The sequence below is a fragment of the Cyprinus carpio genome, chromosome B21 (genome assembly GCF_018340385.1).
Source record: "Cyprinus carpio isolate SPL01 chromosome B21, ASM1834038v1, whole genome shotgun sequence".
NCBI classification, from domain to species: domain Eukaryota; kingdom Metazoa; phylum Chordata; class Actinopteri; order Cypriniformes; family Cyprinidae; genus Cyprinus; species Cyprinus carpio.
In genome coordinates this window covers 8,196,984-8,224,306 of record NC_056617.1, presented here as the reverse complement: position 1 = coordinate 8,224,306, position 27,323 = coordinate 8,196,984, and the positions used below count along the sequence as shown (strand labels likewise).

Sequence of the window (27,323 nt, the reverse complement as noted above, 5' to 3'; positions counted from 1 at the left end):
AAAACATATTTTATGCGGACAGAGGTCTATTTAAAACAGTGTTTTTCTTCCAGGAAAATGGAGACTTGTTTTGTTTGCAGAGGCGTATGCAAATTTCTGTCCAATCAAATTTTCTAAAATGACACCAGTAGATAACCAGAAGTTTTTGCCAGGATATGACACAAATTAGACTATTAGCTATTTAAAAAGACATGACCTTCTAACTAGGCTTTCCAACTGCAAAATATATATATTTTTTTATAAAGCTGTAGGTTTGGTGAGCAGCTGGGCCAAAAATGTTGTGACTATATATCAATATTGACTATATAATAATTCTAATAATAAATGTGTGGAGCAGCATTTACTTTGAACCAAGCCGCTCTGAGACTTTGTTAATGCATGTGTGTAAATGAACACAGTGCCGCGCTGCACCCTGACACATGCAATGCATACGTTTATTTCATTAAACTGAAGCATTTGTGATTGGATAATGAGATTTCAGTTTTATTTTAATTAATCATGCAGCCCTGCATCCAACTTCCTGTTTCAATAGGAAACATGTCAACAGATCATGATAGAAAGCATGTTCACTTTACATCCAGCTTGGTATGAAATAATGATTGTGATAAGCTTGTTTGTAGTCCTCTAGAGCCTTTTGTCTCTCTGTATCTCAAGAGACACTCACATAGACAAGCCCGTCTATTCATTAGCAGTGGACTGACTGGCCTGTAAGGCAACACCACTGATATCAACATGATGCTACTCTGTCCCACGCTGGGTCTGTGGGAGTGTTTGTGAAGAGACTAATTCCTGTCCCTCATTATAACAGGACATTCAGCACATTTACAGGCAGTACAGTACCTACGCCCTTGTTTGTGTCGAAATATTTAGCACACTATTAAACACAAATATTAATTTCAGCCCGAGGCTGTTTGTCCCTTAAGTAATGGGAACTGCAGGCCTCAAACGTCATTATTTATTAATGGAGCACACTTTATTGGAGGAAGGAAGGCATGTTTTGTGTATTCACCCAGTATGATGCCTCATTGCTGTTCCTAAATATTCAGGATGAGTTCAGAGCAGGTCACCTGAGAACCTTCTAGGAACAAAACCTAGTATGTTTAGCTTTAAATGGAAGTTTGTATTTGCAAAGCTGTTTTGGGGAAGTCAACCTCCAAAAAACTGAAATGTGAGGCTTATAATTTTATAAAAGTAATAACTAATTATTCTCTTAAAACTTCAAGTAAAAATTTTTTTGATTTGCCATAGTTCATTTGTGTTCATGTACAGTGCTGTGAAAAAGTCTTTGCCCCCTTCCTGTTTTTATTTTTTATTTTTTGCTTATTTCTCACACCTAAAAGGTTCAGATTATCAAACAAATTTTTATATCACACAAAGATAATGCAAGTAAATACAAAATGCAGTTTTTAAATGATGATTTAATTTATTAAGGGAAAAAAGCTGTCCAAACCTACCTGGCCCTACGTGAAAAATTAATTGCCCCCTCCTGTTAAATCATGAAAGAACTGTGATTAACCACATTATTTTAGAAATCTGAGTTAAATTTCATTAGCCACACCCAGGTCTGATTACTGCCAGACCTGTTGAATCAAGAAATCACTTCAATAGAACCTGTCTGACAAAGTGAAGCATGCTTAAAGAGCAACACATCATGCCACGATTAAAACATTCTTCAAAGAAGAGTGGGCCAAAATTCCTCCACGGCGATGTGAAAGACTCATTGCCCGTTATCGCAAACGCTTGATTGCAGTTGTTGCTACAAAGGCTGACACAACCAGTTATTAGATTTAGGGGGCAATTACTTTTTCACATAGTGCCAGGCAGGTTTGAACAGCTTTTTCCCTTAATAAATGAAATCGTTATTTCAAAACTGCATTTTGTATTTACTCGGGTTATCTTTTTGTAATATAAAATTTGTTTGATGATCTGAATCTTTTAAGCGTGACAAAAATGCAAAAAAATTACAAAAAAACAGGAAGGGGGCAAAAACCTTTTCACGGCACTGTATATTCAAATATATAAGAACTAATTGACTCGTTTGGCATCATTGACCCCAAACCTGGCCTGAAATATCTTGATAAATTCCTGACCTCATTATCAGTTTTAATTTCGGTTTCTTAACGCAAACTATTTAATGAACACTTCTGTTTAACCAAGCCAAGCCCTCATTGGCTCATTGTGCTTTTGAATTAAAAATTTCTCTGTTTGTTCAAGGCCGGAAACTCTGAAGTTGCCGCATGTCCCAGCAGGTATACAGGCTATCACAGAGTTAACAAGAACTCCATGACCGCATCTGCCTGCTGCAAATAGCAAATGTACTGAGTCACAGTGATAGTAAGTGGGGAAGTCGTGGCCTAGTGGTTAGAGAGTTTTAACCCTAAGGTTAAAACGACTGAGGGGCCCTTGAGCAAGGCACCGAATCCCCAACTGCTCCCCGGGTGCCGCAGCATAAATGGCTGCCCACTGCTCCAGATGTGTATTCACGGTGTGTGTGTGTTCACTGCTGTGTGTGTGCACTTTGGATGGGTTCAATGCAGAGCACAAATTCTGAGTATGGGTTATCATACTCGGCTGTATGTCACGTCACTTTCACTTTTTCACTTTCACTTAGTATCCTTAGGCCATCCAAACCCTAATGTGTCTAGACTTGGGGATGTTTTTCAAAATAGAACTACCTTTTAATTAATGATTTGCAAATTGCAATCATGAATATAAAATAAAGTGTCTTTGTGAAAGTTAAATAATTTGGCTTCTCTAAAGAGCGTCGCCTGAACATTTCTGGTCATTTTCAACTGTCAACTTTTATGTTTTACTTTAGTGCAGTGTATTAAAGCAATATGTTTGCCGATTACCCCAAAACATATTTATACTTTTCCTTCCTTTTCTTTAAAAAAAGCAATGATTGTTACACAGAGGAACTTACAATGGAATTCAAGACAGAAAAGGGAAGCTCATTTTTTTAATAAACTACTTGTATTAATTATTCTGTTAAAACTTAAATTAAGCCAATTTTTTTTTGTTTGAGCTCTAATAGATGTTTTATTAGATGTCTCTTAATGGGTTTATGGCATTGCATTTTCATGGTGACAAAGTTGTAAAATGGTTAGAAAAAGTAAGTAATTTTTTCATGTTAAAATCCTATTAACACAATTGAAAATGTACTCACCCTTAGGCCATCCAACATGAGTTAGTTTCATAACGTAAATTTAGCATAACATCACTTTAGGGTAGCCAAAAGCAAACGTTTGAAGTTAAAAATATCTTGATGGATTAGTTTATTACAATCATGCATCTTTTTGTTTTACAAGATGTTAATTGATGTAATGGAGTGCTGTGGATTTTTATAAGCTGTTTGGACTTTCATTATGACGGCACCCATTCACTGCAAAGGATCCTTTGGTGTGCAAGTAATGTAATGTTCAATTTCTCTAAATCTGTTCTGATGAAAAAAATAAATCCATGTAGATCTTAAATGGCCTGAAGGTGGGTTAATTTCCAGCAATTTGTATTTTTGGTGATCTATTCCTTGAAAGAAAAGAAGTGACAAGTGTAAACTTACATTTGTGGTAATCAACATTTTGCCACTTAACCTCTGGGGTTTTTTTTAGACCTTTCCGTGATTGTTATAGTAAGATATCAAGATTGGCACTTTATTTGCCAGTGGCACTCATGTCGGCACCTTATACCTTGCATTTCCCTGATTTTGCCTTCCAGCAGTCCTGCCATGCCAGCTGCCTCTTTTTTTATGGTCACAGCATCATGTGCCTGAAGAAATGCGTTCTCTCATTCTCTTTATGTGTCTCTTCCTGTATCATTCTCCTACTCTCCAGTTTGTCAGAATGAGGAAGATGTCTATTTCTGGGTTATGGATAAGGCAGATTTGTCCACACTGTCTTGCTGAATGAGGGATGCAGCTGTAGCATTTGAAACGGAGCTAAGGATGGGACAAATTTACTCTCTTTTATGTTTGTGACTAATGATGCTCTCGACTCTTTTAATGACTGTTTTTAAGTGTACGCTTTCAGCTCATTCTCAAGCAGTAATGAGTAATGTAGGACATGCGGTACATCTGGCCTCGCTGAATATATCTGGTGAAATTTTAGAGCACTCACATTGTCTTATTAGTCTCAAAGGGAACCAACAAACCCTTGTTCCATAACGGGAATATTTCATGAAACTGATCACATGTGAGAACAAAAGTACCGTTTTCTATTTTAGTTCCTACTGTTTTTGCATTTCTACTTCCAATTTTACATTCAATCTTCAGAAACCTTGTTCATTTAAAGGGACAGTTCACCCAAAAATTAAAAACCTGTATGCCTTTCTTTCTTCTGTTTTAATTGTTTTTGTCCATATATAATGAAAGTCAATGGGGTCTAAAACAACATTGGAGCTCACTGACTTTTATTGTATGGAAAAAAAAACATACACAAAATATCTTAATTTGTGTTCAACACAATAAAGGAAGTCATAACTATCCCTTTAATGTATAATATGTCTAAGTAGTGCTCAAGGACAAAGATGAAAATGGTTATAGTACAACCTCTTGGAAATGTTATGTTTGACCTTAATGACCTTTCTTTGTTCTCTTCTGTTTTTCTGAATTGCCCCAACTCGATGACTGTAAGAGGCCACATTTCTCACATTATTTCATGCCTTGCGTGGAGGCTGGAATGTCACACATTCCTCACGAACGGTGTTAAGAATCTTCAGCTCTTCAAATATTCTTAAACAGCACCCAACTGTCCAATCATCGCTCTGGTTTACTTGGTAACCAAAAGCCTTTGTGGTGTGCTTTGGAATGTTGGAATTTCCTCTGTGATTTGTTTGTTTGTAAGTGTGTGTATTGGTTCGAGAGTGTTTTATTGAGGCAGAGATGAGGTTAGCTTTCACCTGGCAGCAGGTTTATGCCCATTACCGGGGATATCTTATTGGAATGTGGTTGCTAGGCCACCGGCATTCAGAAGTACTGGTCCCAGGAGATGTATGGGGTTTCCCAGCCCAGATGTCCTTTGTGTGCATGGTGCCCTCTCTCATTCATGCTCTCTCAGAGGACAAAAGCGCCTTTACCTTCCCAACAGAGCAAGCTGGATTGATTGTGAGGGAGTTTAAGAGCCCAATGGTTTTGAGATGACAGCACGTGTTTTAGTGCAGTTTAATTAGTTAATGTTTAGATCAGGTGATTTTAGTCTAAGATCCTGTGGAAAATTAAGTGTTAAGTTATGTTAATTTTCAGTTGAGTGAATATATTTCAACTCACAGTAAAACTCAATTACTTAGGTAATGTTCAGGTTTTCAATGAATTCTGCATAGACCTGCATAGAATGTAACATTTTTCGCTTACTTTAATTTTTTATTTTTTATTTTTAATTTTTGTGTTAAGGATGCATAAATATTAAAATCTGTCAGATACTAATTAGCTGAAAAATTATATTATATAGTATTTTGTTAATAAATCAAAAATAAAATCAGTCATTTTAATTGGTACAAGTAAATGAAGACATCACACAATATTATAATGTAAAGTATTAAAAAAATAGATATTAAATTATGGTTTGTTATCAGCATTCTTCAGATATCTTCTTTTGTGTTCAACAGCAGAAAGAAACTCATACAGGTTTGGAACAAGTGGAGAGTTTGTAAATGATGAGACTATTTTCAATTTTGGGTGAACTATCCATTTAAATATTCAATATTAGACAGCATAAAAATAGAAAGCGTAGAACAGTAATAACACACTTCTTCTCGACAAGGTCTAAACATCTGGATGGTGTTGTTCCAGCTTATCTGAACCATCTTAACTTACCATGTGCTTTAAAACACTGTCATTAATTAAATCAGGTAGATAAGAAATGCTAGCAGTCCTCCCAGCCCTGAGGATATTATAATATACAGAGAGGGGCCGATTTGTCTGTCTCATTGAGAATTTAATTACAGTTCTTCCATCACGTCGCTGAGAAAGGCTCTTTTCTCCTCCTCTGAGTGCAGAAGAACTCTCATGATTTTCATTTATATTGAGTACTTCAATATGCCTTCACTACAAGGCTTTTTCTGTCTGTTAATTCAGGAATATAAAAGATAAATATATCTGCTTTTCCGCTAAAAGATGATTTTCCATTGGACAACATAAAATTCACGACAACATAATATACCAAAAATATCATTGACAGTGATGGATGATATTTCAATGCATATCACAGAAATAAGGACACAATAGGCCTGTTTTTTTCCTCTGTATTCATTGTAGCTCATTAGAAGCTCATCACCCTTCAAAGGAAGGACTGTACTTCCTCTCTTTGTAAGTTCACATGAACAGGCCACAGTGAGCTAGACAAATGTTTCGGTAAATGATGTAAGAGCAGTTTCCAGAAAGAATTTACCCTCCAAATGAAAATCTCCCTGCTGATTATAAATACTATTATACTGAATATGAATATGCCAAACATTCTGTACAACAGTTTGTATTTCAAAGTTTGGTATTATACCGTATCACCGTACTTGTAAGAGATGGGTTTGTCACTGTCTTGCATCATAGTTGTTGCATTGTAACAGTTCAGTATTTCATGTATATTGAAATATTAATTTAATTCATTTGAAGAAGTGTATATAAATTAAAATAATATTTTAAATATATTGTTAACATTATGTATATTAGTATTTAATATTTTTAAAAGGATATTTGTGTGTACAATAAGTGTTTTTTTTATTATATATTTATATTTGAACATCTTTTTAACCTACAAATTACATGTAGTGTAATAAATGTTCTTGTTCTGTGTAGCATTTGTATTATGGATGCAGCTCTCTTCCAGTAGTATTTTGAGTGATTATGATGTAAAATAGTCAGCACAAGCTTCTTCTGTAATCCTGATGACAGGATCCTATACGGCGAGTAAACAAAAGCCTGATAAATTATTACTGTCTTTTTATTGAAATATAAATGAATCCACCTACAGCTTCTATTTTCGTGCTGTTTAGTATGTATCTTCTCAGAACCTGGTTTTTACTAAGCGATAGCGTCCATAAATATAGGGAGAAAGATCTTGTTTAAACCAAGGTGACCTGCCTCAGTTGAAATTCTCAGTTTGCTTGCTCTAATCTGCCTGTTCCCTGTCAAAGCAGATGTGTTGTTGCTGTCCCTGGAGTAAATCTCCCTCTGAATGCGCGACCGGTTCCCTATGATTTAGAGCTTGCTCATAAATTCTCGTGTTTATGTAAAATTTTCATGTATGTGGTAAACAACAAATTCGTTTTCTTGTTATCTCATTGACAGACACCGCTAATGCAACATTCTGCAATGTCTTTTCAGTCTGACAACCAGCATTGTGTGACCAAACGGTATGTGAAAAAAATATTCTAAAGCTTGGCAGAAACTGACGGCTTGTGTGCGAGAAACTCAAATACCTTTGAGGAATCAAAAGCTAAAAGGTGCACTTAGACTATTTTCTTACTCGATATTTAGGCCTGAACCAAATGGACTCAGGTCAACACCAAAAGCTGTAACGTTAAAGTGCATTTAGACTGGAGAAATCTTCAAGTGTGTGGCCAACCTTTTTCTTTCATAGTGAAGTGGATCCACGTGGCACACACTGCTCTGATTTGACCAAGCCAAGTCATAAAAATCAGGATTACAGATAGCTTGAGTGTTTATCTTTCCCTCTCTGTGCTTTACAGCTTCATTCGACATGTGGTGATGGATCATTGAGCGTAAATTAATAATCTAATGAAATTTAAAGTCCTTTTCTGTGGACGCCAGTTTGCTGACTTTTTCTATGCCGGCTGAGAGATGGCTTTTGTTTAAGTGAGTTTAATAAAGCTCAGGGAGATGCATGGCACGTAGCAGAGGATCATGGGACAGGATGGGCTCGTGCTGTAATTGGTGGGAATGTTGAGGTACTGTGTGAGTAGAACAAGGGCTGAATGACCAGAGCATGTTGCGTAATGCAGTTTGGATCATCTCCTTATACATAAATGTGATAGATAGATAGATAGATAGATAGATAGATAGATAGATAGATAGATAGATAGATAGATAGATAGATAGATAGATAGATAGATAGATACATAAAACATAAAACATAAAATAAACATTAAATTAAAATATAAATATAAATTTTGTATTTCTTCTAGTTTGCAAGGCAACATTTCTCATTTTTTTTAGCTAAGTTAAAGTACTAAAAACAAAGTTTAAATATAAATGGAAAAAAATAGAAATACATTAATAATGGCAATATTTACATATTACTCCCATTAAGCAATGTTGTGGATTTCTTTATAAATCTTTATATCTCCCATATATTAGCTTGCAAACCATACTGCTCTCATTTCCATTCTTTACCATGCAGCTGAAGGTGTGACCAATGACAGATGTATAATAGTTGAATTGAGCTTTGTGATCTGTGGTGCCAGTGGATTAAATGCTGTAATAAGCTCATAAAGGGAGTCGTGACGGGGTCAGGAGCGAGGTTAGACTGAAGAGGGAAAGCAAGAGCGTCTAATTGGTCTTGAAGTTTTAATGAGGACATGGGAGTTGAGTTACCCTCGAGCATCAAGGATGATGGAGCTCCTCAGTCGATGATGCCACACTCGTGATGAAATGTAGCGTTAGAGTTCAGCCTCAGCATTCAGTTCTACTTGCAAAATATTTAACGTTACTCAAAGGGGAAGTTCATCCAAAAAGGAAATATCTGTCATCATTTATTCATCCTGATGTTGTTCAAAACCATTATGATTTTCTTGAAGATTTTGTCTTTACATTCTTTTCTTTTAATGATGTCTAGTGTTGCACATGATTTGGATGGACGAAAGTAATAAAGTTTCACCAATCAGGGGTGAAATTTGCATCATTGTGAGACACATAATGTTTTATAAGTCATCCATTGTGTGTGGTGTGGTGATGTAGTAAATGTTTCAGTGGGTGAAATAAACCAGTTCATTGCTTCCAGCTGTTGAAACCCAATAATTATCAAGTCTGAGATATAGTGTATCTTCTGATGTATGTCTTTCTTTTTGAATTAAGCATGTTTATGGAACTTCCTTCTCTCAGTCAATTCATTGCATTCTATTAATCTCATTAATCACAGTCTTGACCAATTGAAATTTACCCTGTGCTTGCTGTGATACAGTGCTTCTTTGTGTTTTGGCCTAGGGATCAAGGATTTCTTCTGTGTGCATTGTCGAAAGAAAAACCTGACCGTAGACAAACACACTGTAGCTCTTTTGTGTGTCTCCACTCCAGCTGAACTGTATCTAGCCCAACAGTAAACAAGGAAATATCAGTCTCTCCCCAAACCCAGCTGTCCGTTTCTATGCCAGTGCAGGCGGACCTTCACTGTGCTGACTCACTGTTGCATTGCTCCAGTGTCGCAGGGTCAAATTCTCTCTGATGGGTTTCAGAACTCTTCACCGATTGGATGCAAAGCTGCCAATTATTAATGCCTTTAATTTGTTTTTTTGTTTTGTTTTGTTTTGTTTTGTTTTATGCCCAATGAAATGTTTACAACAATGAATAAAATAATATAATAAATAAATAAAAAAATATTTTAAATACAAATGAAGAATGGATTAAAATTTTTAGATTTCTAAATAAATAAATAAAAACAGACAGACAGACAGACAGACAGATAGATAGATAGATAGATTTTTTTTAGATAGATAGATTTATTATATTGTTTTAAATACAGAATGCCAAATAAAATTTTTACATGTCTAAATAAATAAATAAAAACAGGTAAAGACAGACAAATAAATAAATAAATTTATTGTTTTTAATACAGAATGCCCAATAATATTTTTACATTTCTGAATAAAATTAAAATAACACATTTTTATTTAGAAATGTAAATTGTGTATGCTTGTTAAAAATGTCATTGTTTTAATGTATGTTTCAAGTGAATGTGTTTAAGTTAAAATAAGGAAGTCAGTTAAACAGCCTTGTTATCTTTTAATTTAAGATGAACAGTCTTATAAGCTTTTATGTGTTTCTTAAAGGAGGTTTTATGGTCTAAAACATTGCGGAGCTGAGCATTCAGAGCCAGTTATGCATATACCTGAAACTCTAAACTGTGTAATATAACCCTAAAATTCCTGTCCTAGGGAAGGGACGTTCTCGAAGGACATGGGTGGGAATGGTATTTCAAAGAGATAATGAACCTTTTAATTTAGATCTGAGGTTTTTAGGAGAATTCTTTTTATTCTTTTTTTGTTAACAGTTAGGTTTGTGTGTTTGAATATACAGCTGGAAGAGTACTTGAATAGGTCTTTGTGTGTAGTATTCTTAGATATCAACTCATTGATAATAGATGGGTGCGCAGTTTCTCACAGTCATCTTATAACTGGGAAAAGTGTTGCTTCCACTGCGTGTGTTAGGAAGCAGGTTCAGCCCACACTGTCTTCCCATGTGGAAGGGTTGTGATAAACACAGGAGATGCTCTGGACGCCTACTGCGGTGTTTCTCTGACACATGCGCTGAACCGTATAAGCTGCCAAGAGGCCTGGACCAACTCCAGCGTGTCCCCCTGTAGACTTTGAGTCAGATCCCAGCACACAGTGTACAGCTTGAAAGCAATGCTTCATCCAGAAATGAATTCTGTATCATCATTTACTCACCCTAATGCCGACTTTCTTTCCTCTATAAAACACAAAGAGGATTTTTTATAATGGAATGTCAGTTGCAATGAATGGGAACTGAAGCTTTTTAAGCTTCAAAAACAATGCAAAAGCATCATAAAAATATCATAAAAGTGGTCCATATGACTCAAGGTCTATATTAAGTCTTCAGAAGACATTTGGCTGAGAAAGTAACCTGAATTTGAGTCAGTATTCACTTTAAAAGAATGATTCATTCATATACCCAAGTTTGGAACACTTTTTCAGTGAATAACGGCTTAAATTTTGTTTGGTTTCTTACTCAAAGGTATGACTTATAATATTCAGCATAAATCATAGTGAGTTTACACTCCAAATGAACCTTGAAAGCACCAGTGACCATTCAGAATTCAGAGTTCTTCAGAATTATATACTTGTGTTCCCCGAAAAATATGTCTTCTATGATGCTAAAGTAAGTCCATGTGAAATCGTCAGAGCCATTGCTTCTAATGGAAGACAGAAAACATGTCAGAGATGTGATATTGTAAGAGTAACACCATAAACCACACACATGCTACAATTTCACTTTATAATCACTCTGAGGCTGGGAGGCTTATTTCCATTTCATGAAAGCTTCATTTCCATCTTTCTCTTTTGTCTGTATGAAGCTACAATGAATCCAGCTGGCCTCCCCATGTTGCGCAAGAACTATTTTCATTTTAATAGCCGCATTCAGTGTCAATGTGACATTTACTTATACACTAACAAACGGAGGTAAAGCTACATCCTCTCTTTGGTTGTGTTATTTCCTGTAATAGTTGAGTGTTTCAGTCATGGCTGATACAGTACACTTGTCATGGTGTGAGTCAGTCTGTTTTACAAGGGTTTACTGCAGCTGCTCAGTTGTTAAAAAAGACAACAAAACTTTTGGCAATGCAATACTTACGTTTTACTTTACTAATGCAATACTTACATTCATATTCCTTATTTTCCTATATTTTATATGTTCTTTCTTTGTAAGCATGTTAGCTGCATATTCCCATGGTCATATATCTGAAAAATAAATGTAAAAACTTTACATAATATTTTCTAGGTCTGAAAAAAAACGTGAAAAAAAAAGTTATAAATTGAGTTAAACTTGGCATAGCAAAATTTAGGAATTACTTTGAATGCTGCAGCTGTGTTTCTTTCGTTCTTTTCAATGAATCACCTCTGTCTGAATGAGTCATTAGTGAATCAGTTTAAATTATTATTCATATTATATTTTACTGGAAAGGTCACAAAAAAGTCATGGAAAGTCCTGTAGCTAAAGCAAAATAATTTTAACACAATGTACTGTTTTCATGTGCATTACTGCTTTTTTTTAGTATATAGGGGTAGAATATAGTCAGTATAAAGTTTTCTTATGCCAGCAGAAGTGTCCAGATGGTACACAGCAGATGGCACCGGTGTTTTAATGCCTATTTATTATGAGTCGTCTGATACTCGGAGGACCGTCTCTCCTTTGGATTTAGTTGTTTTATTTGTGCTAGAGATGGAAGGGCTCTCATGCCAGTGTGCCAGGGAGGGCTCTTGCCCGGTCCAATGATATGCTACCATCTGCCACCAGTGTTTTGTTTCTGTGGTGAACTGGTGCTGATTTAGACTGTGTGCCGGCCACACACAAACAGGCTTTAACATTCCCCAGCCGTGTGTTATGCCTGCCCTGATTCGAACCCCCCTTCTACCTCTGTCTGAAAATGCAAACTGACAGTTTTTCTCTGAGAGAATTATGCCTGGTTTCATTCATGATGGGTCTGTTGTGGCCACACTTTCCCTGAGCAGTTTATCTGTCTGTTTGGAGTTTGACTTGCATACTAAAAAGTAGCTTGGACCAGGACAAAGTACCCCAATTACTGCAATTTTTAAACGGTACAATACATTTGTTTTGCTAATTTTGGTATGTGATAAAAATGCTGGCGGGTCATTGATTATATGCTGCATGCGTGTGCTTGATCCCATGAAGACAAAATAGGATTTTTGTGGTTTGTAGTCCATGTGGTAAACTGTATACTCTTATAAACATTGACAAAAGTAGTTTTCAGCAGATATATGCATTTAAAATGAGTGGTCTTTGTCTTTTGGGAGAACAAATGAGAATACTGATGACTTATCTTGTACTCATTCAGGGACTTATGCAAATATTTAGCCAATCCAATTCTGAATGTACCTCCTACTAGTATTATTTGTCATTGACTAGCAATAGCATTGCAAATCATTCACAGTTGGGGTGTAAAGTAAACACTATTGGCTATCAATAATTTTAATGTGTTCCACCCCAATTTCCTGTCGCAAGACTTTGGCATGATTAATTTTCCATTTGCTTGCAAAACTTCTGTGATGGAAATAATGACAGTTTTTTTATGTGTATTTCAATTATTGGTTTAGTATTTTTGTTAGATGATATGCAAATCTGCACATATTCGAAACATATTCAAAAACTTTATCTGTTTTTATCAAAGTATCAATACATGTATCCTGTTGTACTGAAATGTGGTATTAACCCAACCCTACTAAGAAGTTCCACTGACATCTGATCTTTTTTTTCTCACACATTCTGCTTTATCTCTATTAATCTCACTCTGTCTTTTTTTAAAGTACTGCTTTATTGCTTTTTGAATATGAATATAAAATTGAATGCACAAGACTGCATGCTTGCAGAAAACCATGAGGGTTGTTTATATGTTCGGAGATGGTTGTTTTCTGAGCTACTGTATATGTGAGAGTAAAGCTGTTATGATGGCATTCGTTTTGAGTCAATCTAGTTGAGATTTCTTGGGTTTTACCAACCACTGACCCATTACATAATCAGATCAGCATGTGGTCACATGGCTGAGTCAGTTTGTCTCTTTTCACTCAAATTCAGATTTGCGCTCACTGTATATTTGTGAACTGCCTGACAGGGTCATGTAAGGTGTATATGTTTGTCTACTGTATCATTAGAGACTGCTCAAAAATTCATCTCTGTAGCCTATATTAGTGCCATAGTAATGGCAAAAGCACCAATACTACAGCCATACACATGCAAATGTCTTTGTCTAGATCTTGTGACCTTGACCTTTAGGTCTGATTTCAATCTAAATTTTGGTCTTTGAAGGGTTTGATGTTAGTCTGTCTGGTTGGGTTTTGTACATTCAGGTGTCCACTTTATGTTTCTGGGTACACCCTGATAAAGCCTGTGTGGAGAGCTTAGCATCACGCAATTATAATGCAAATAAGGATGGCTGTTTCTCCTCGATGCTCCAGACATAGGGGCTTTTCCATCTGGATGAATGTTTAATTCGTATGGAATGTCTGTTGTGTGGATTGGTAGAAATCAGGCAGGTTGTTCGATGAAAGGAAAACAATCAACATTCCTGTTCAGCATTTGCTATGTTGCTCTAGCCATCAAGAACATGACATCAGATCTGTTTACTGTGGAAAATCCAAAGCGATTAGACTTATCAGACCTGTCCTTGCATCATTTCTTGAATGGTGGAGTGTTTAAAAGAAGTCTAATTTATGAAGGTGTGGAGGAAGGTTCGCCAACATGTTTGGCAAACAACCTTATCTGTTTAAATGGAATGACAGGGTGTGTCAGATATGAATATATTTTTCTGTTTTTCTTTCATAAATAATACTTTCTTAACTTGTCATTTTTAATGATTTTTTAATTTATTTAATATTTATTTATTTGATATTTTTGACATGAAATGCTATATGCGAAATGCTATGAAATACAAAAACAAGTCATTTAAAATAAATATTTACATTATATGCATACAATATAATATAAAAATAATACATTCACTACTAAAATATTATGTATGTTCATCAAAACAATTAATGTTGTCATTGTATATTTTATATATACATATCTATTTTTTTATTTTTATTTTTATATAAATGTTAAATGTTTTTTTTTTTTGTTAAGTTTCATGAATGATGAAATTATGAGTTATGTCTTTTTGTCTTTTTGCAGCCATTAAAGTCAACTGTGTGGGGTCGTGTGGCATCTCGTCCAAGCTGAATGATGCATCATGGATGCTTGAGGAGAAGTACTTGAGCAGCACACTGTCTGTGGGCGATAAAGGTAAGCTTTCCTTCAGTTCAGAAATTCAATCATTCTTAATATTATTACTCAAAATATAATTTAAATGGCTTTTATTGGCTCCACTCTACCATAGAAAACCTTGCTCACTTTGAAGGACTTCATTATTTACTTCTCATATTCATATTACTTGATCAGCTGTTTGTGTCTGAAGAGTTTCCTGTTCTGAGTATGTGTCTTTCTGGTTTCTTCCTGTCTGTCTGAATGTGTCACGTATCACATAACCCTTTAAGGAGGTTAGATTTGAGTTATTCCTTTAAACCGGAAACCTTTCATTTATCTCCTTCGAGCAGTCTACATAATAATGATAATAACCAATCTGTCTGCATAGAACTAATGTTTAAAGAGCGTGCATTTACTCTTATTTTTGATAAAACTGATAGTTGTAGTGTCCAAACAACGATCCTTCTAGCGAATCAGGTGTATGGGTAGCTGTAGTCTGTGTATGATCAAAGACCCTGTCAAGGAAAGTCTGTTCACTCAGCAGCCATATTTGCAATACCTCCGGGCAGCTTAAACAAGACCAAGTCCTATCTAAATGAATGGGTGGCAATCCTGAAATCTGAAAAATTTCTGGATGAACTCGCAATTAAATTACATATTTTAAATCAGCAACAGAATCTGAAATGAACTGCCCCATGAATGTTGTTTCTTATGCTCAAATAGCATTTAAAAAGCTTATTTTTCTGGCTAGACCAGCCAATGCGCATGTGCACTCAAAACATGCTTAAGACTGCGCATCCACATTGGATGGTCTAGCCTCAGGTTTCTATGGGAACCAGAGCTTCTAACGGCCGCTGCAGTGATGCAATGACTTTACCAATCAGTGATAGGCTCTTTAATTAAAAGGCGGGACTATTCAGGAGTGAACAGTCTTTGTATTTCTATAGTCTTTGGTATGGTATAATAGGAAATGTCTGTATGTTTAAAAGGATACATTTCCCATTGGCAATTGAAACCTCAGATCTAGTTTAAAGCAATTTTTGGTCAGTATTACCTGTGAGATATCAGTGGAATAGATTGAGAAAAACAACTTGTGACAGCCCTAGGCTCTGTCAACGCTCAACAACAAAAAAGAAACATCTGTGTGTTAGTCAGTGAGAACATTTTGAGGTGGTTCTCTGCCAATCATGTACAGTAAATTTGGGGCGGGACTATCTGTTTGTTTAAACTGATGGATTGACTATGTAGAACCAGCTTATTTTTGCTAAAATAAGCAAAAATTGCTTTCCATCTATTTTTTAGATATTTTGTTTAGCTATTAGGCCTACATCTTTACCAGGTGCGATGTGACAAGTTACCAAGTGTTCTGTCCACACTGAGCATGAACTTGACATGGTCACAGCCAATTAAAAGTTACTTGATGTTTTGGACCTATAAGATTTTACAGTGGCTACCCAGCAGAACACCACAAAATGCAAAAGCCCCCCTCTCACTTTTTTTTTTTTTTTTTAGCACACTTGGTTCTGGAAAAATTTTTCCCCATAGGGACTTTTTAAAGAAGTCTTACAAGCCATAAACCAAACCAACCAGTGAAGTGAATCACAACATTACAAACCTTGATATGAAGCAAAAAGGTTTTTTAAAATCAGCCAAAAAGACAAAGGTATCATATTATGTTCTTAATAACTTAAATGAGGAAAAGAACTAAGAACCATTGTGAATCACATAAATTAAAAAATGATGATGTAATATATATAAAACTATTCATTTAAAAATGTTGAATATGTATTTTCACTGTGTTTCATGGAAGTGGTGTTTCTGATGGAGATTTCTTAGCAGTTAATTACATTATGGATAATGTAGTTTTTCACCAGGAGTTCTGGTGTTAAATATGATTATTTCAAGAATAAGTTGAAATAATGTGGCCTGATGGCTTTAACAAAAATAAAAAACAGCGATTAACAATCTCGTAGCTTACAGTAGGTCTGTCTTTAATCATTATCATTAAGTTATCATTAAAAATCAGTTACCCAATTCAGAAAATGAATGGGATTTTTACTTGCAGAACTGACTGTTGCACTCTATATAAACCAACCGTTTCTGTCTCTCATTACAGTAGCAGCTGGCTAGTAAAACCAATATTAAGATTTACACAAAAGTTTTATTGCATCACGCCTGATTAGAAAAGAGGGTAAGGTATTTTCAGATTGCACACATTTTGTCAAAGCTGCAAGAATTTCCTCTCAGCTTCTGTCTCTCTGTCTCTCACCTCTGTGTTCAGGTCACACAGAGTCATTATGTTCTGCCGTGAGGTGAAGTGTGAGCTCTTGGCATATGTGTCCCGGCAGGTCTTTTCCTGTCAGAGTGCTTGTTTGTTCACATGGCCAGGCTTGTCCTACGACCTCTTTCCAGGAGACCTTTTAGCAGCCCGGCCGTCTGCATCAGATGTGCCGGGGAAACAGTGCTCATCTGACCCCGCAGGCCAACAGAGGGGCTGAGTGTCTCTTATGCTGGCTGCCAGAAACTAATGCTGTCTGCCCATTAAGGGTTTGTGTTCCACTCTTCATTGCTCAGCAGAACTAAGAGACAGGGCGGTGGTGGTGGATTGCGATGCTTTTAGTCCTCTGAGAATTGAAAATTGGGTGTTGTACTGTTGTAAATGATATAGTTGGATGTGTTTCATAACATTCCAACAAAGACATAAGAGAACTGACACACTGGCAAGGTGCGGTTCTGGTGAAATTAAAGGGATAGTGCACGCTAAAATGAACAATTCTGAGCCATTTATTTTTTTATACGAAAGAAGATATTTTGAAAAATGTCTCTTTGTTTTGTTTTTGTTTTTTTTGGGTCGTACAATGAGAGTGAATGGGGTCCAGTGTTGTTTTGGGCCTCACTGACTTTCCTTTTATGGATAAAAACAGTTAAAACATTCTTCGGAATATCTTGTTTTGTGTTCCTCAGAAGAATTAAAGTCATGCAGGTTTAAATTGGAATGACATGAGGTTGAGTAAATGATTCAGAATTTCCTTTAAATCAGCCGTTAGAGTGTTTTCAATCATGTCCTTTTCGACAGCACTTTATGAAATAGCTTTAGCTGTAATACATTTCCCTGTTTGACCTCTCGCTGCTGACGACATGGAGATCTGTATCTTTGGATTTCTATTAACTCTTTGAAGGCATGTACTGAACCAAACTGATAACTATCAAAAATAAACCCTATAGATACAATAGATATTGTTTACTTGAGACTAAATGTGTTTTGTTTTTTTCCATTGGAAGTCTGTGTAGTACAGAAAGTTATGAATATAAGCTAAGTTAGTTTTTCCTTAATTAGCTTTGTATCCTGTTGTATGCCTCTTTTTTTTTTTTTTTTTTTTTTTTTTTTGAGGACTTCCTTCCTTACAAACACTGTAAGTATAGCTAAGACCAACAGTTGATATGTCTGCTCTGCTCTCCAAGCTGCTTGTGTCAGTGAATTTCCCATCATTTTCTCTAAGAGCCCTTTTCCTGTCTTACAGACTATGACTTATAAACACGAACAGATTTATACAGTAATGATGGCTGATGTTAACTCGTTTTCTCCTCACATATGAACTCAAGTACATTTTTTTTTTAAATCAGACAACACCCTTAGATGTGATTTTACTGCCAAATTTGAAAGTTTTGATAAACAAGCACAGGCGGCGCATGCTGTAGCTCGTGCAAAATCACACACAGGGTGCCAAATTACAAACTTTTAAAAAAAAAAGCGTCACAGGAGGGGCACACATTTACAGTGCATTATTCAAGATATATTTACACTTCCAGATCTTTGAATAACCTCTGGGGTTGTGGAAATCCCCAGTTAGAAAGCACAGGAGAGGGCATTGTTACAGCTGTCAGGGTGCTTATCTGCCCAGATACACCGTCCTGTTTGAGTCACTCTGACTTACCAGACTTCCACTCCCACAATCCACTGTTTCTCATGATAGGGAAGTACTTTTAGGATGTCTTCTATGCTTATGTGTTAATATTATGGATTACACTTTCGGTAAGACTTACAATAATAGCATATTGTTGTCACACATTGTGCCATATGTGTGTGTGTGTATGTGGCCCGCGGTCCCCACAATGGAAAAAAATATTCAAAATAGTAAATGATGTTTATCTGAAAGTGTAACAATGCAAACAGGTTTTCGTTAAGGGGTAGGTTTATGGTTAGGGGATAACAAATATTGTTTGGTCAGTATAAAAGTAATAGAAGTCTATGGTAAGTCCCCACAATTCACAGAAACAAACGTGTGTGCATATGCATATGTATTAATGTACATCATTTTTTTTTTTCTCTGGCATTACAGGTACTCTGTCAGCTGGAGAGCACAGCTTTGCGTTTCAGTTTGTCATTCCAGGTAACTTTTTTAAATTTTACGATTAGCATTTCAAAGCAGTTAAAGCACATTTTCATTCAGAGCAACTTAATGTTAGTCATTAAATGAGGATGTTGTGTTGTGCACCGTAGATGGAGAACACTTAAGTGTGAGGTTAAACTATGCTGAGTGCCTCTGAAGCGTGATGAGAGGGTGGAAGAAGAGTTTAATTTTAACCTTGATCTAATAGCAGCTGTATAAAGTATTTTTATTATGGAACCACCCCTTTCTGCACAAACACATGTCCCATCATGAGCTATTAAAGGGAAGGTATAGCAGCAACATTCCTGGCTGCTTAATTAGTGACCGCATGCAGCCTGAAGCTGCGCCCCTTGCTGGAAGACTGTATGAACAGCTATTGAAGATTAAACGCAAAGCATCTGATCAATCTAGGTACTTTCCACCTCATAAAACAGGAAGGCATTTTGACATAAGTCATGCAAATACGAAGACAGAGATTAAACTAGTTCATATGAATATTGAATTTTATAGTGGAGTGCTTTTATTTATTCATTTTCCCGAGCTCCTGAGCCTTCAGATTATATTTTGCTTTTAAAACGGGTTCAGAATGACAGCACTTAGAACTGTATTGATTAATTTTATTGATTGGGAGCGCTAACATCATCTTGCCATCATCCAATATTCTGGTTTTTGAATGATATTACTGTTTTGTCAAAGACATGATTATTTTATAAGGTTGCTTGAATAGGAAAGCTTTTGACAAATCCAAAATAACATATTTTTATGTCTGTTGTAGCATCTGTTCCAACCTCGTTTGAAGGCCCGTTTGGGAAGGTTTTGTACAAAATTAGGGCTTTTATTGACACGCCACGTTTCTCAAAGGACTACAAGACCCAGCGACCCTTTTACCTTCTCAATGTGCTCAACCTCAATGAGTTGCCAGATATAGAGGTGAGACCTGGAAAAAAAATTTAAAATACTAATTCTATTCTATTCTATTATATTGTATTGTATTGTATTATAGTTGCTCTCCAATTCCTAATGTCTGCCCTTCTTTTCCCAGCAACCCAGCTGTGCTTTGACAACAAAAAAGTTTAACTACCTCCTGGTAAAAACAGGCACGCTCATGCTGAAGGCATGCAGTGATCTAAGAGGATACACTCCTGGACAGGTTATCAAACTATCCACTGAGATCCATAACAAGTCTGGTAAAGACACCGGCTATGTGATGGCTAGCGTTATTCAGGTATGAAGAAAATAAAACATAGACTCTGCTGATGTTTCGTTTCATAAAAATACCGCATTTTTCCAGCATTGTGGTTTACAGTGGGTGATGTGCTTGTAGATGTAAATTGTCAGATAATGCTAATGCTCATTACAACTGTGTATATCTGTGCAGAGAGTGTCGTATAAAACAAAGCGGCCAATGTTTGATTTGCGGCCCATAGCAGAGGTCGAGGGTGCTGGGGTGAAGGCTGGCAAACATGCAGAGTGGAAAGAACAGATCATCGTCCCTCCTCTTCCTCAGTCAGGCCTCACTGGCTGCAGCCTCATAGATATTGAGTATTTTATTCAGGTATGGGAAAGGAAATTTGAATCTTAACATTGCATGAAGTAAACTCATTTACTCACTAAATTTCTCCTTTTGTTAAACAGTTTGATTCATGAATGAATCATTACGAGTTATTTTACAAACTGAATCAACCAGTTAATTTAAAATATCAGACGAAGTGTGTTGAAATAGAGAACCGAATCTGATTCAGTTCATTGAAAATATCTGGCTCAGTTAAATTTAAGAACCAAATCAGTTAACTCGTGAAAGAATTATTTAGAGCAGTTTTGTGAAATTGAACTCAGTGAGTTAGTTTCAAAAACTGATTCAGTCTGATTCATGAATGAATCATTCAGAGTAGTTTTGAGACCTGGATCAACTAGTTCGTAGAAAAGATTGGACACTTTTGACTATCCAAATCCAAAAGTTGGATTTTTTACTAACCAAATCAGTCTGATTCATGAACGAATCATTCAGATCAGTTTTGTCAACAGATAAATTTTAATGATCCAACATAAAGAAAGATTTGTTTACAAATCTCATGAACATGTGATTTTTATTTTTGCGTGAACCTTTAAGGTCTTTTCTTGAATGCACTGCTGAAGTCTTTCAAATTAAGATTTACTTAATGTCAAGAAGTGCATCTGAGAAATTGTCTCTTTTCTCACAGGTTTCACTAAAATCTCCTGAGGCTGTGGTCACGTTACCCATCTACATTGGGAACATTGCTGTAAACTTGACTCCCTCCATTCCTCACCCCATCGCTCAAGGCGCACCAATGCCTGCCATGCCAAGCCTCAGCCCTGCACCCGTAGTCCCCAGCGCACCTCCTGTGGAGGGCGACCTGGAGGGTGCGCTGGCTGCTGGAGGAGTAGACAGCGAGGAGATCCCCACTAAGAGTCATTCTCAGCAGGACCCGTCTGGTGTGCCTCTCTCCATGTCTCCCAGTGCATTCGGTCAAGCGTCTGGTCCAGTCGCGCCGCAGCCCGCCCAGTCCTCCAGCAGCTCTGCTCCTCTGTTCTGTTTGTCCACAGGGGCCACCATACCTTTCTTTACAGATGGCAATACAACACCAGTGCCCACTTCCTGTCCCCTCATCCTGCCCCCTGAATACAGCACCTGGGAATACCCACATGGTGAGTAATCTAGTTGAGATCCACAAAGTTTGCAGGATTTACATGCAACATGTTTATTTACAAAGTAAAGCAAAAATTGTAGCTCATACTGTAGGTCATAAACCATTGGTGAAATAATGTGTAATTCCATAAAATAAATTTTCTCTCTTTTTGATTCAGTTAGTAGCATTCAAATTTGTAAACTATGTGTTGAAAGGCCAAATATGTCAGTTTATGTAGTTACAAATGATAAATGATGAAATCAGTAACAGTAATATATTTAAAACATTATTTTCATTAAAAGTTGATGAGTAAATATAAGTATTATAGTAACATTTGTAAATGATCTTTTTTAAAAGTGTATTGAAATGTGCAAATCTTTTATATAGAGTTATTTATATACCAAATTAGTCAAATTAGTATTATAATTTTAAACTATTAAATCCATTAAATGTCAAATCAATCAATAAAATTAAACATTTTTATATTTTTTGAATGTTGAAGCTATTTATGCCATGAAATGGCATGTGAAGCAATAAACTTGAACACCACTGAAATATGTAATTAAATCTAAGAACTGTATCTAAGATTAATACAACAAACTGGAAAATTTGACATTTATCTGTCTATCGGTCCTTCTGTTCCATTCATTCTATCTATCTATTAAATGTTTAAAATATTAAGTAACTTAACAACACATATCAGATCAGTTTTCCTTGAGAGCCATTTATACTTATAATGTTCTCAATCATAAATGTCATGATTGAACATCATTGTCTACAGTAAAAGAATGGAACTGAAACATGACTAGTTGTTGTAATCCAATCGGTTTGCCATTTTATTCCAGACATTACTTCTGTTATTTAGTTTTTATACAGTGTTACATTTCAGCTTAGGATAATATTACAACCCTCAAATGATTAAGAGTGCGCAACAAGCTGTAGCTTGTCTTGTTGCCATGTGTAGAGTAAGTGCAAATGAAATAATTTAGACTATTCAACTCTGACCCAAAAATATCACAGTAAATGTGAATCTCATATTTATATAAAAGAGGTTTGCCTCTGTCACAGTGTGAATGTAACTGATTACATAATTGAAATGCAGATTTATTTAAATGTGTTCGTTTATGAGTTATTATTCATGTTTTTTTCAGAGCCACCTCCCACTTATGAGGAAAGCTGCAGTAGCAACAACTCCAGCTTCAACAGTAGCATGAGGTAGACCCTTAAAGGGCTTGATTCTTCATCATGCCATTCATCTGGTGCCTCCTGCTGGACGGCACAGACATTGCTGCCACGCCATAAACAACTTCTCCATGAACCAAATCTGTTTAAAAAAAAACATAAAGGATTCATTTCCTTAATTTTTAGTTAATCCCCTCAGATTACCATTTCAACATTGGAGAAAACAACCCTGAAACTATCCAGGGAGAATGTTTCAGTGCCTAAGAAAATGTAGCACTCTTTACCAACCCCGAGATGAGACAAACACAGAGTTCTTGTGAAACGAATACCAGCATCTGTTACATTTTGAAGTGAAAGTTACACTGAGGATACTTTTTCATTCAACCAAGGCTGGCCTTATATAATGCTCTTCACAAAACATGCTCCATAAAATCTGAATTGACGCAGAAAAATATATCCGTCTGATTGGAAGTCTTGTTGAGGAAATAAACACTCCTTCCGTTGTGATGATCATTATGAATCATAATTCACTCCATGCTTATGCCAGCAGGAATGGCTCTTGACGAAGACGCTGGGCCACAGAGAAAGTTACTCTGGAAAGAACAAGTTTTATTTATTGATGATGATTGATGTTGGAAGTTTAAATTTGACTTTTTAAAATCCACCTCATCACCAAATGGACACTATGTGGATATGTAGTCAACCATCTTTGGGCACATACGTCATCACATGGCCAAATGGTAGCCGGTGCTCCTTTGAATGCTTAAGGGAACATATTACATATCATTTTTAATAGGAAATTACATTCATTTTGTTTCACAGGCTGTCAAGAGATTTAAGGATTACACTTTTGACTCCTGACTCTGTATTTTTGTTTCCTTATTTTACACAAAACAAAGCAAAATAATCAGATTTTTCTTTTCTGGGGTTCATCATTTCACCCTAGAGTTATTATTTCAAAGTATTTCAAAGAACTGTCATTCAGACTGTGATTTCTTTCTCTCTTTTTTTTCTTTTTTTTTCTTTTAGTTTTCCAGACTGTGCATAATATCAGTGCTGGTAATATGTTAGATGTCAGAAATTTCTGATGTGCATCTGATTTAAACTGTACATGTCTTTGTATGTGACTTGTTTGGTTTTATGCATTGATATTTCTCATACTAGCCCCCAGCGATTGGAGATTTCTAATGGATTTCCGGTGAGGCCTTAGGCTGTACTTGGATTGTTGTGTACAGTCCTTTAATATGGCAAAACATTTTCCAAAACACTTATTCAGACCCTTAAACTGTTGAAGAAATTGAAAAATTGAAGCACAAAAGGCACTTTTATATGTTTGTGTGTATGTATGTGTCTGTGATTGAGAATGTTTTCTCAGTTTCTTCTCCAAAATCAAAATAATCAATCTCCATTTTAGTTCAGTGTTGTACTAAGTTTAGTATTTGATTCAGTAAGCAAAGGAAGTCATATTCAGAACAGACCACCTATATTATGCTATGTATGATTTTGTATGAAGCAAATTAGAAGACATGTTTTCAGTACTAAAGTATGTGATGTTCTCTATCTTTTCACTGTCTCTGGGTGTTTGTTTAAAATTTATATAGCAGTATGAACCATTTACAGTGCTGACAGAAAAATAAATTAGGGTTATTCAACAAAAAGGGTGTAAAAAATTACTTCAACAGTGAATAGCTGATGTGCATATTTCTTAAAAAATAAAATAAGTAAATAAATCCAGTAGTTTTATTTTAGTGTATTTTCATCATGACGATTGATTTTCTAGCCTGTGTACATTTTGATGAAAACAAAAAAAATATATAGACATAAAAGCTAGCAATTATTCTCTGTCTATATATTTTTGATTTCACAAGACATAAAAAAGATTTATTGTGCCCAGGTTATGTGTTCCCACTGTTTGCATCATATTTCCCTCTTTGAAAGAACTGAACTATTCCATAACTCAGAAAAACTTTGTCGTATCAACATTATAATCCTTTTAGAATACAAACACTTTCACTTTATTTTATATTTTGTTACAATTGATTGTGGAAATTATATTTTTTAAAAATTATTATTTGTAGAATGAAATGGATCAATGCAATTTATTACCAGTTAAACATTATATAGCAGACATTATACAAAAATGTACTTTTGAATCATCTTATTAGACTGCAGAAGGTACTGATTTTATAGAATGGCCCATTCATATTCATTTCAAAGGATTTGGACTTTGCTGATTGTATCCCAGCAGGCCACTGTGACTTCTTACAGTGCAGCTATAAGCTTAAATTGAGATTGTGTTTCTTCACTGTGAGCAGCACTCTGTTGAACTCTCAGCCATTGCACAAATGTTAAGAACATTTAAATGAAAAAAGAACATTCACATACAAATTCACATTTGTATTGTTCTTCATCAAAATCCAGTAAAGAAACCCCTGACTTGAATGCCTGTTCTGTATTTAAAACCACATTTTGCCTTAATGTGAATCTGATGCATCCCTGGTCCCATCATAATTGTAAAGATAACAAATACTTTGAGATAACATTGCATTGCTATTACTGTTCTACAATTGCCTCTCGAGCATCTTTGGCTTTCTGTTGGCAGCAGAAAAAGCCAAAAGGGATAGTACATGGTTTTTTTTAGCACTGATGGTAAAGAAAATTATAAATGTGCAAGTCCTCCATTCTGGAAATGCTGACATTGCAGTATGGACAAACACTTATTTGTTGTTTATCTACATGTGTTATATATGTTCTGTCTTTTTCTTTTCACCAAAGTTTCAACAGCTTTATCGAGTTACATTTCATCATTGTGTGGTACTTTTCTTTCCCTGGATTTACCAGCAGGTTTTGAAATAGCACAATTGTGGATCAGTGTTCTATGTAAAGATGTGACAGAATGAACTTGTACAGCAAATAAAATCACTTAAATTCTCAATTGTTCACGCCAAGATGCTGATCATTTGAATTACTCATTTTAAAATGACTCGTGCCTGTTTATTCATAAAAAGTGATTAAAATATTTATTTGTGCATTCATCAGTTTAGTGTGAAATGAGAACTGATCTGTTTACTTAAAGGGTTAGTTCACCCAAAAATTTTTGGGTGAACTAACCTTTTAAAGGAATAATTTCCCTTAAAATTGAAATTTGCTGAAAATGAACATCCTTACACCATTCAAGATGATAAAGAGTTTGTTTCTTCATCAGAACGGATTTGGAGAAATCACTTGCTCACCAATGGATCCTCTGCAGTGAATGGGTGCCGTCAGAATGAGACTCCAATCGCAATAATTCAGTAATCCACATGATTCTAGTCCATCAGTTAATGTCTTGTGAAATGAAAAGCTGTGTGTTTAAATAAATCAATCATTGAAGGTTTTTTTTTTTTTTTTTACTTTAAACTATCGCTTCTGGCCAAAATGCAAGTGGCTTTTTCACTGGTGAAAGCAATATCGAAAGAGGACTCCTTTTTTATCTGGAAGCAATGGTTACAGTTTAAAAGGAAGCAAGTTAAAAACATCTTAATGAGTTTGTTTCTTACAAACATGCAGCTTTTCACTTCACAAGATGTTAATTGATGGACTGGAGTCATGTAGATTATTGTGATGTTTTTATCAGCTGTTTGGACTTTGACAGCACCCATTCACTGCATTGTGATCCAATTGGGGAGCAAGTGATGTAATGCTAGATTTCTACATCTTGGATAACCTGAGGGTGAGTGAATTTTCAGCAAATTGTAATTTTGGGGTGAACTTTTTTAATTAATACATGTTCACAAAAATAATTGATGGACAACTGATAAAAAAAAAAAATAGGCATGTTCCTTTGCAACTTTCATTTTTAATTATAAGCAATGACAAAAATCACATCAGTAATGATTATGAAACAATTTGTTGTATCACACTGTGTCATTCTGCAGTCCTAAATACACCTAAATAAACATAATTCAGAATATCCTTTGATTATGTGGTTTTCAATATGATTCTCACTCGCACACAGTTTTCTGGATGGCAACAGAAGGAAATAGGGGGTAAAAGATCAAGGCGACTAGCTATACCTCTGGCACTGCCTGCTGCCTCTTTCCTGTTGCCATAGAAACTGATCCCAATCCATCATTATCACAGTGCCACATAAGGACATGGACACTGGTGTATATAGTCGGCATGGATGGTAGACGCTCTAAAGTTCTGGGAAAGAGAAGAGGGAGTGATGAAACCAGAAAGAAATGTGTATGGAGAATGTTGATGGGTGGTCAGAAATATATCTTCTCGGCTGTAAAATGTAGAATGTAAATTTAAAAAGTAAAATGCTTATGCTGGTTTTGTGTTCTGGTTTTGGCAGTCCAGCTTCAACCCAACTGGTTTTAAAATGGCATGGTTAGAAACAGACGAGATACAAAATATTGAGGTTGAAATCCCACTATTCATTCCATAAGCCTACAGATA

At 35.7% G+C, this 27,323-nt stretch overlaps 1 protein-coding gene across 1 annotated transcript in view; it reads left to right on the top strand.

Moving 5' to 3' along the window:
• The window catches only part of arrdc1b (arrestin domain containing 1b), a 29,055-nt gene extending 3,240 nt beyond the window's left edge, over nucleotides 1-25,815 (top strand). The window contains exons 2-8 of the mRNA XM_019073160.2: nucleotides 14,588-14,698; nucleotides 19,000-19,050; nucleotides 19,826-19,980; nucleotides 20,093-20,275; nucleotides 20,429-20,605; nucleotides 21,252-21,717; nucleotides 22,850-25,815. Of these exons, the coding sequence (XP_018928705.1) occupies nucleotides 14,588-14,698; nucleotides 19,000-19,050; nucleotides 19,826-19,980; nucleotides 20,093-20,275; nucleotides 20,429-20,605; nucleotides 21,252-21,717; nucleotides 22,850-22,917 (1,211 nt within the window). The 3' untranslated portion in view covers nucleotides 22,918-25,815. The remainder of the gene's footprint in view (nucleotides 1-14,587; nucleotides 14,699-18,999; nucleotides 19,051-19,825; nucleotides 19,981-20,092; nucleotides 20,276-20,428; nucleotides 20,606-21,251; nucleotides 21,718-22,849) is intronic.
• The last annotated feature ends 1,508 nt before the right edge of the window (nucleotides 25,816-27,323 follow it).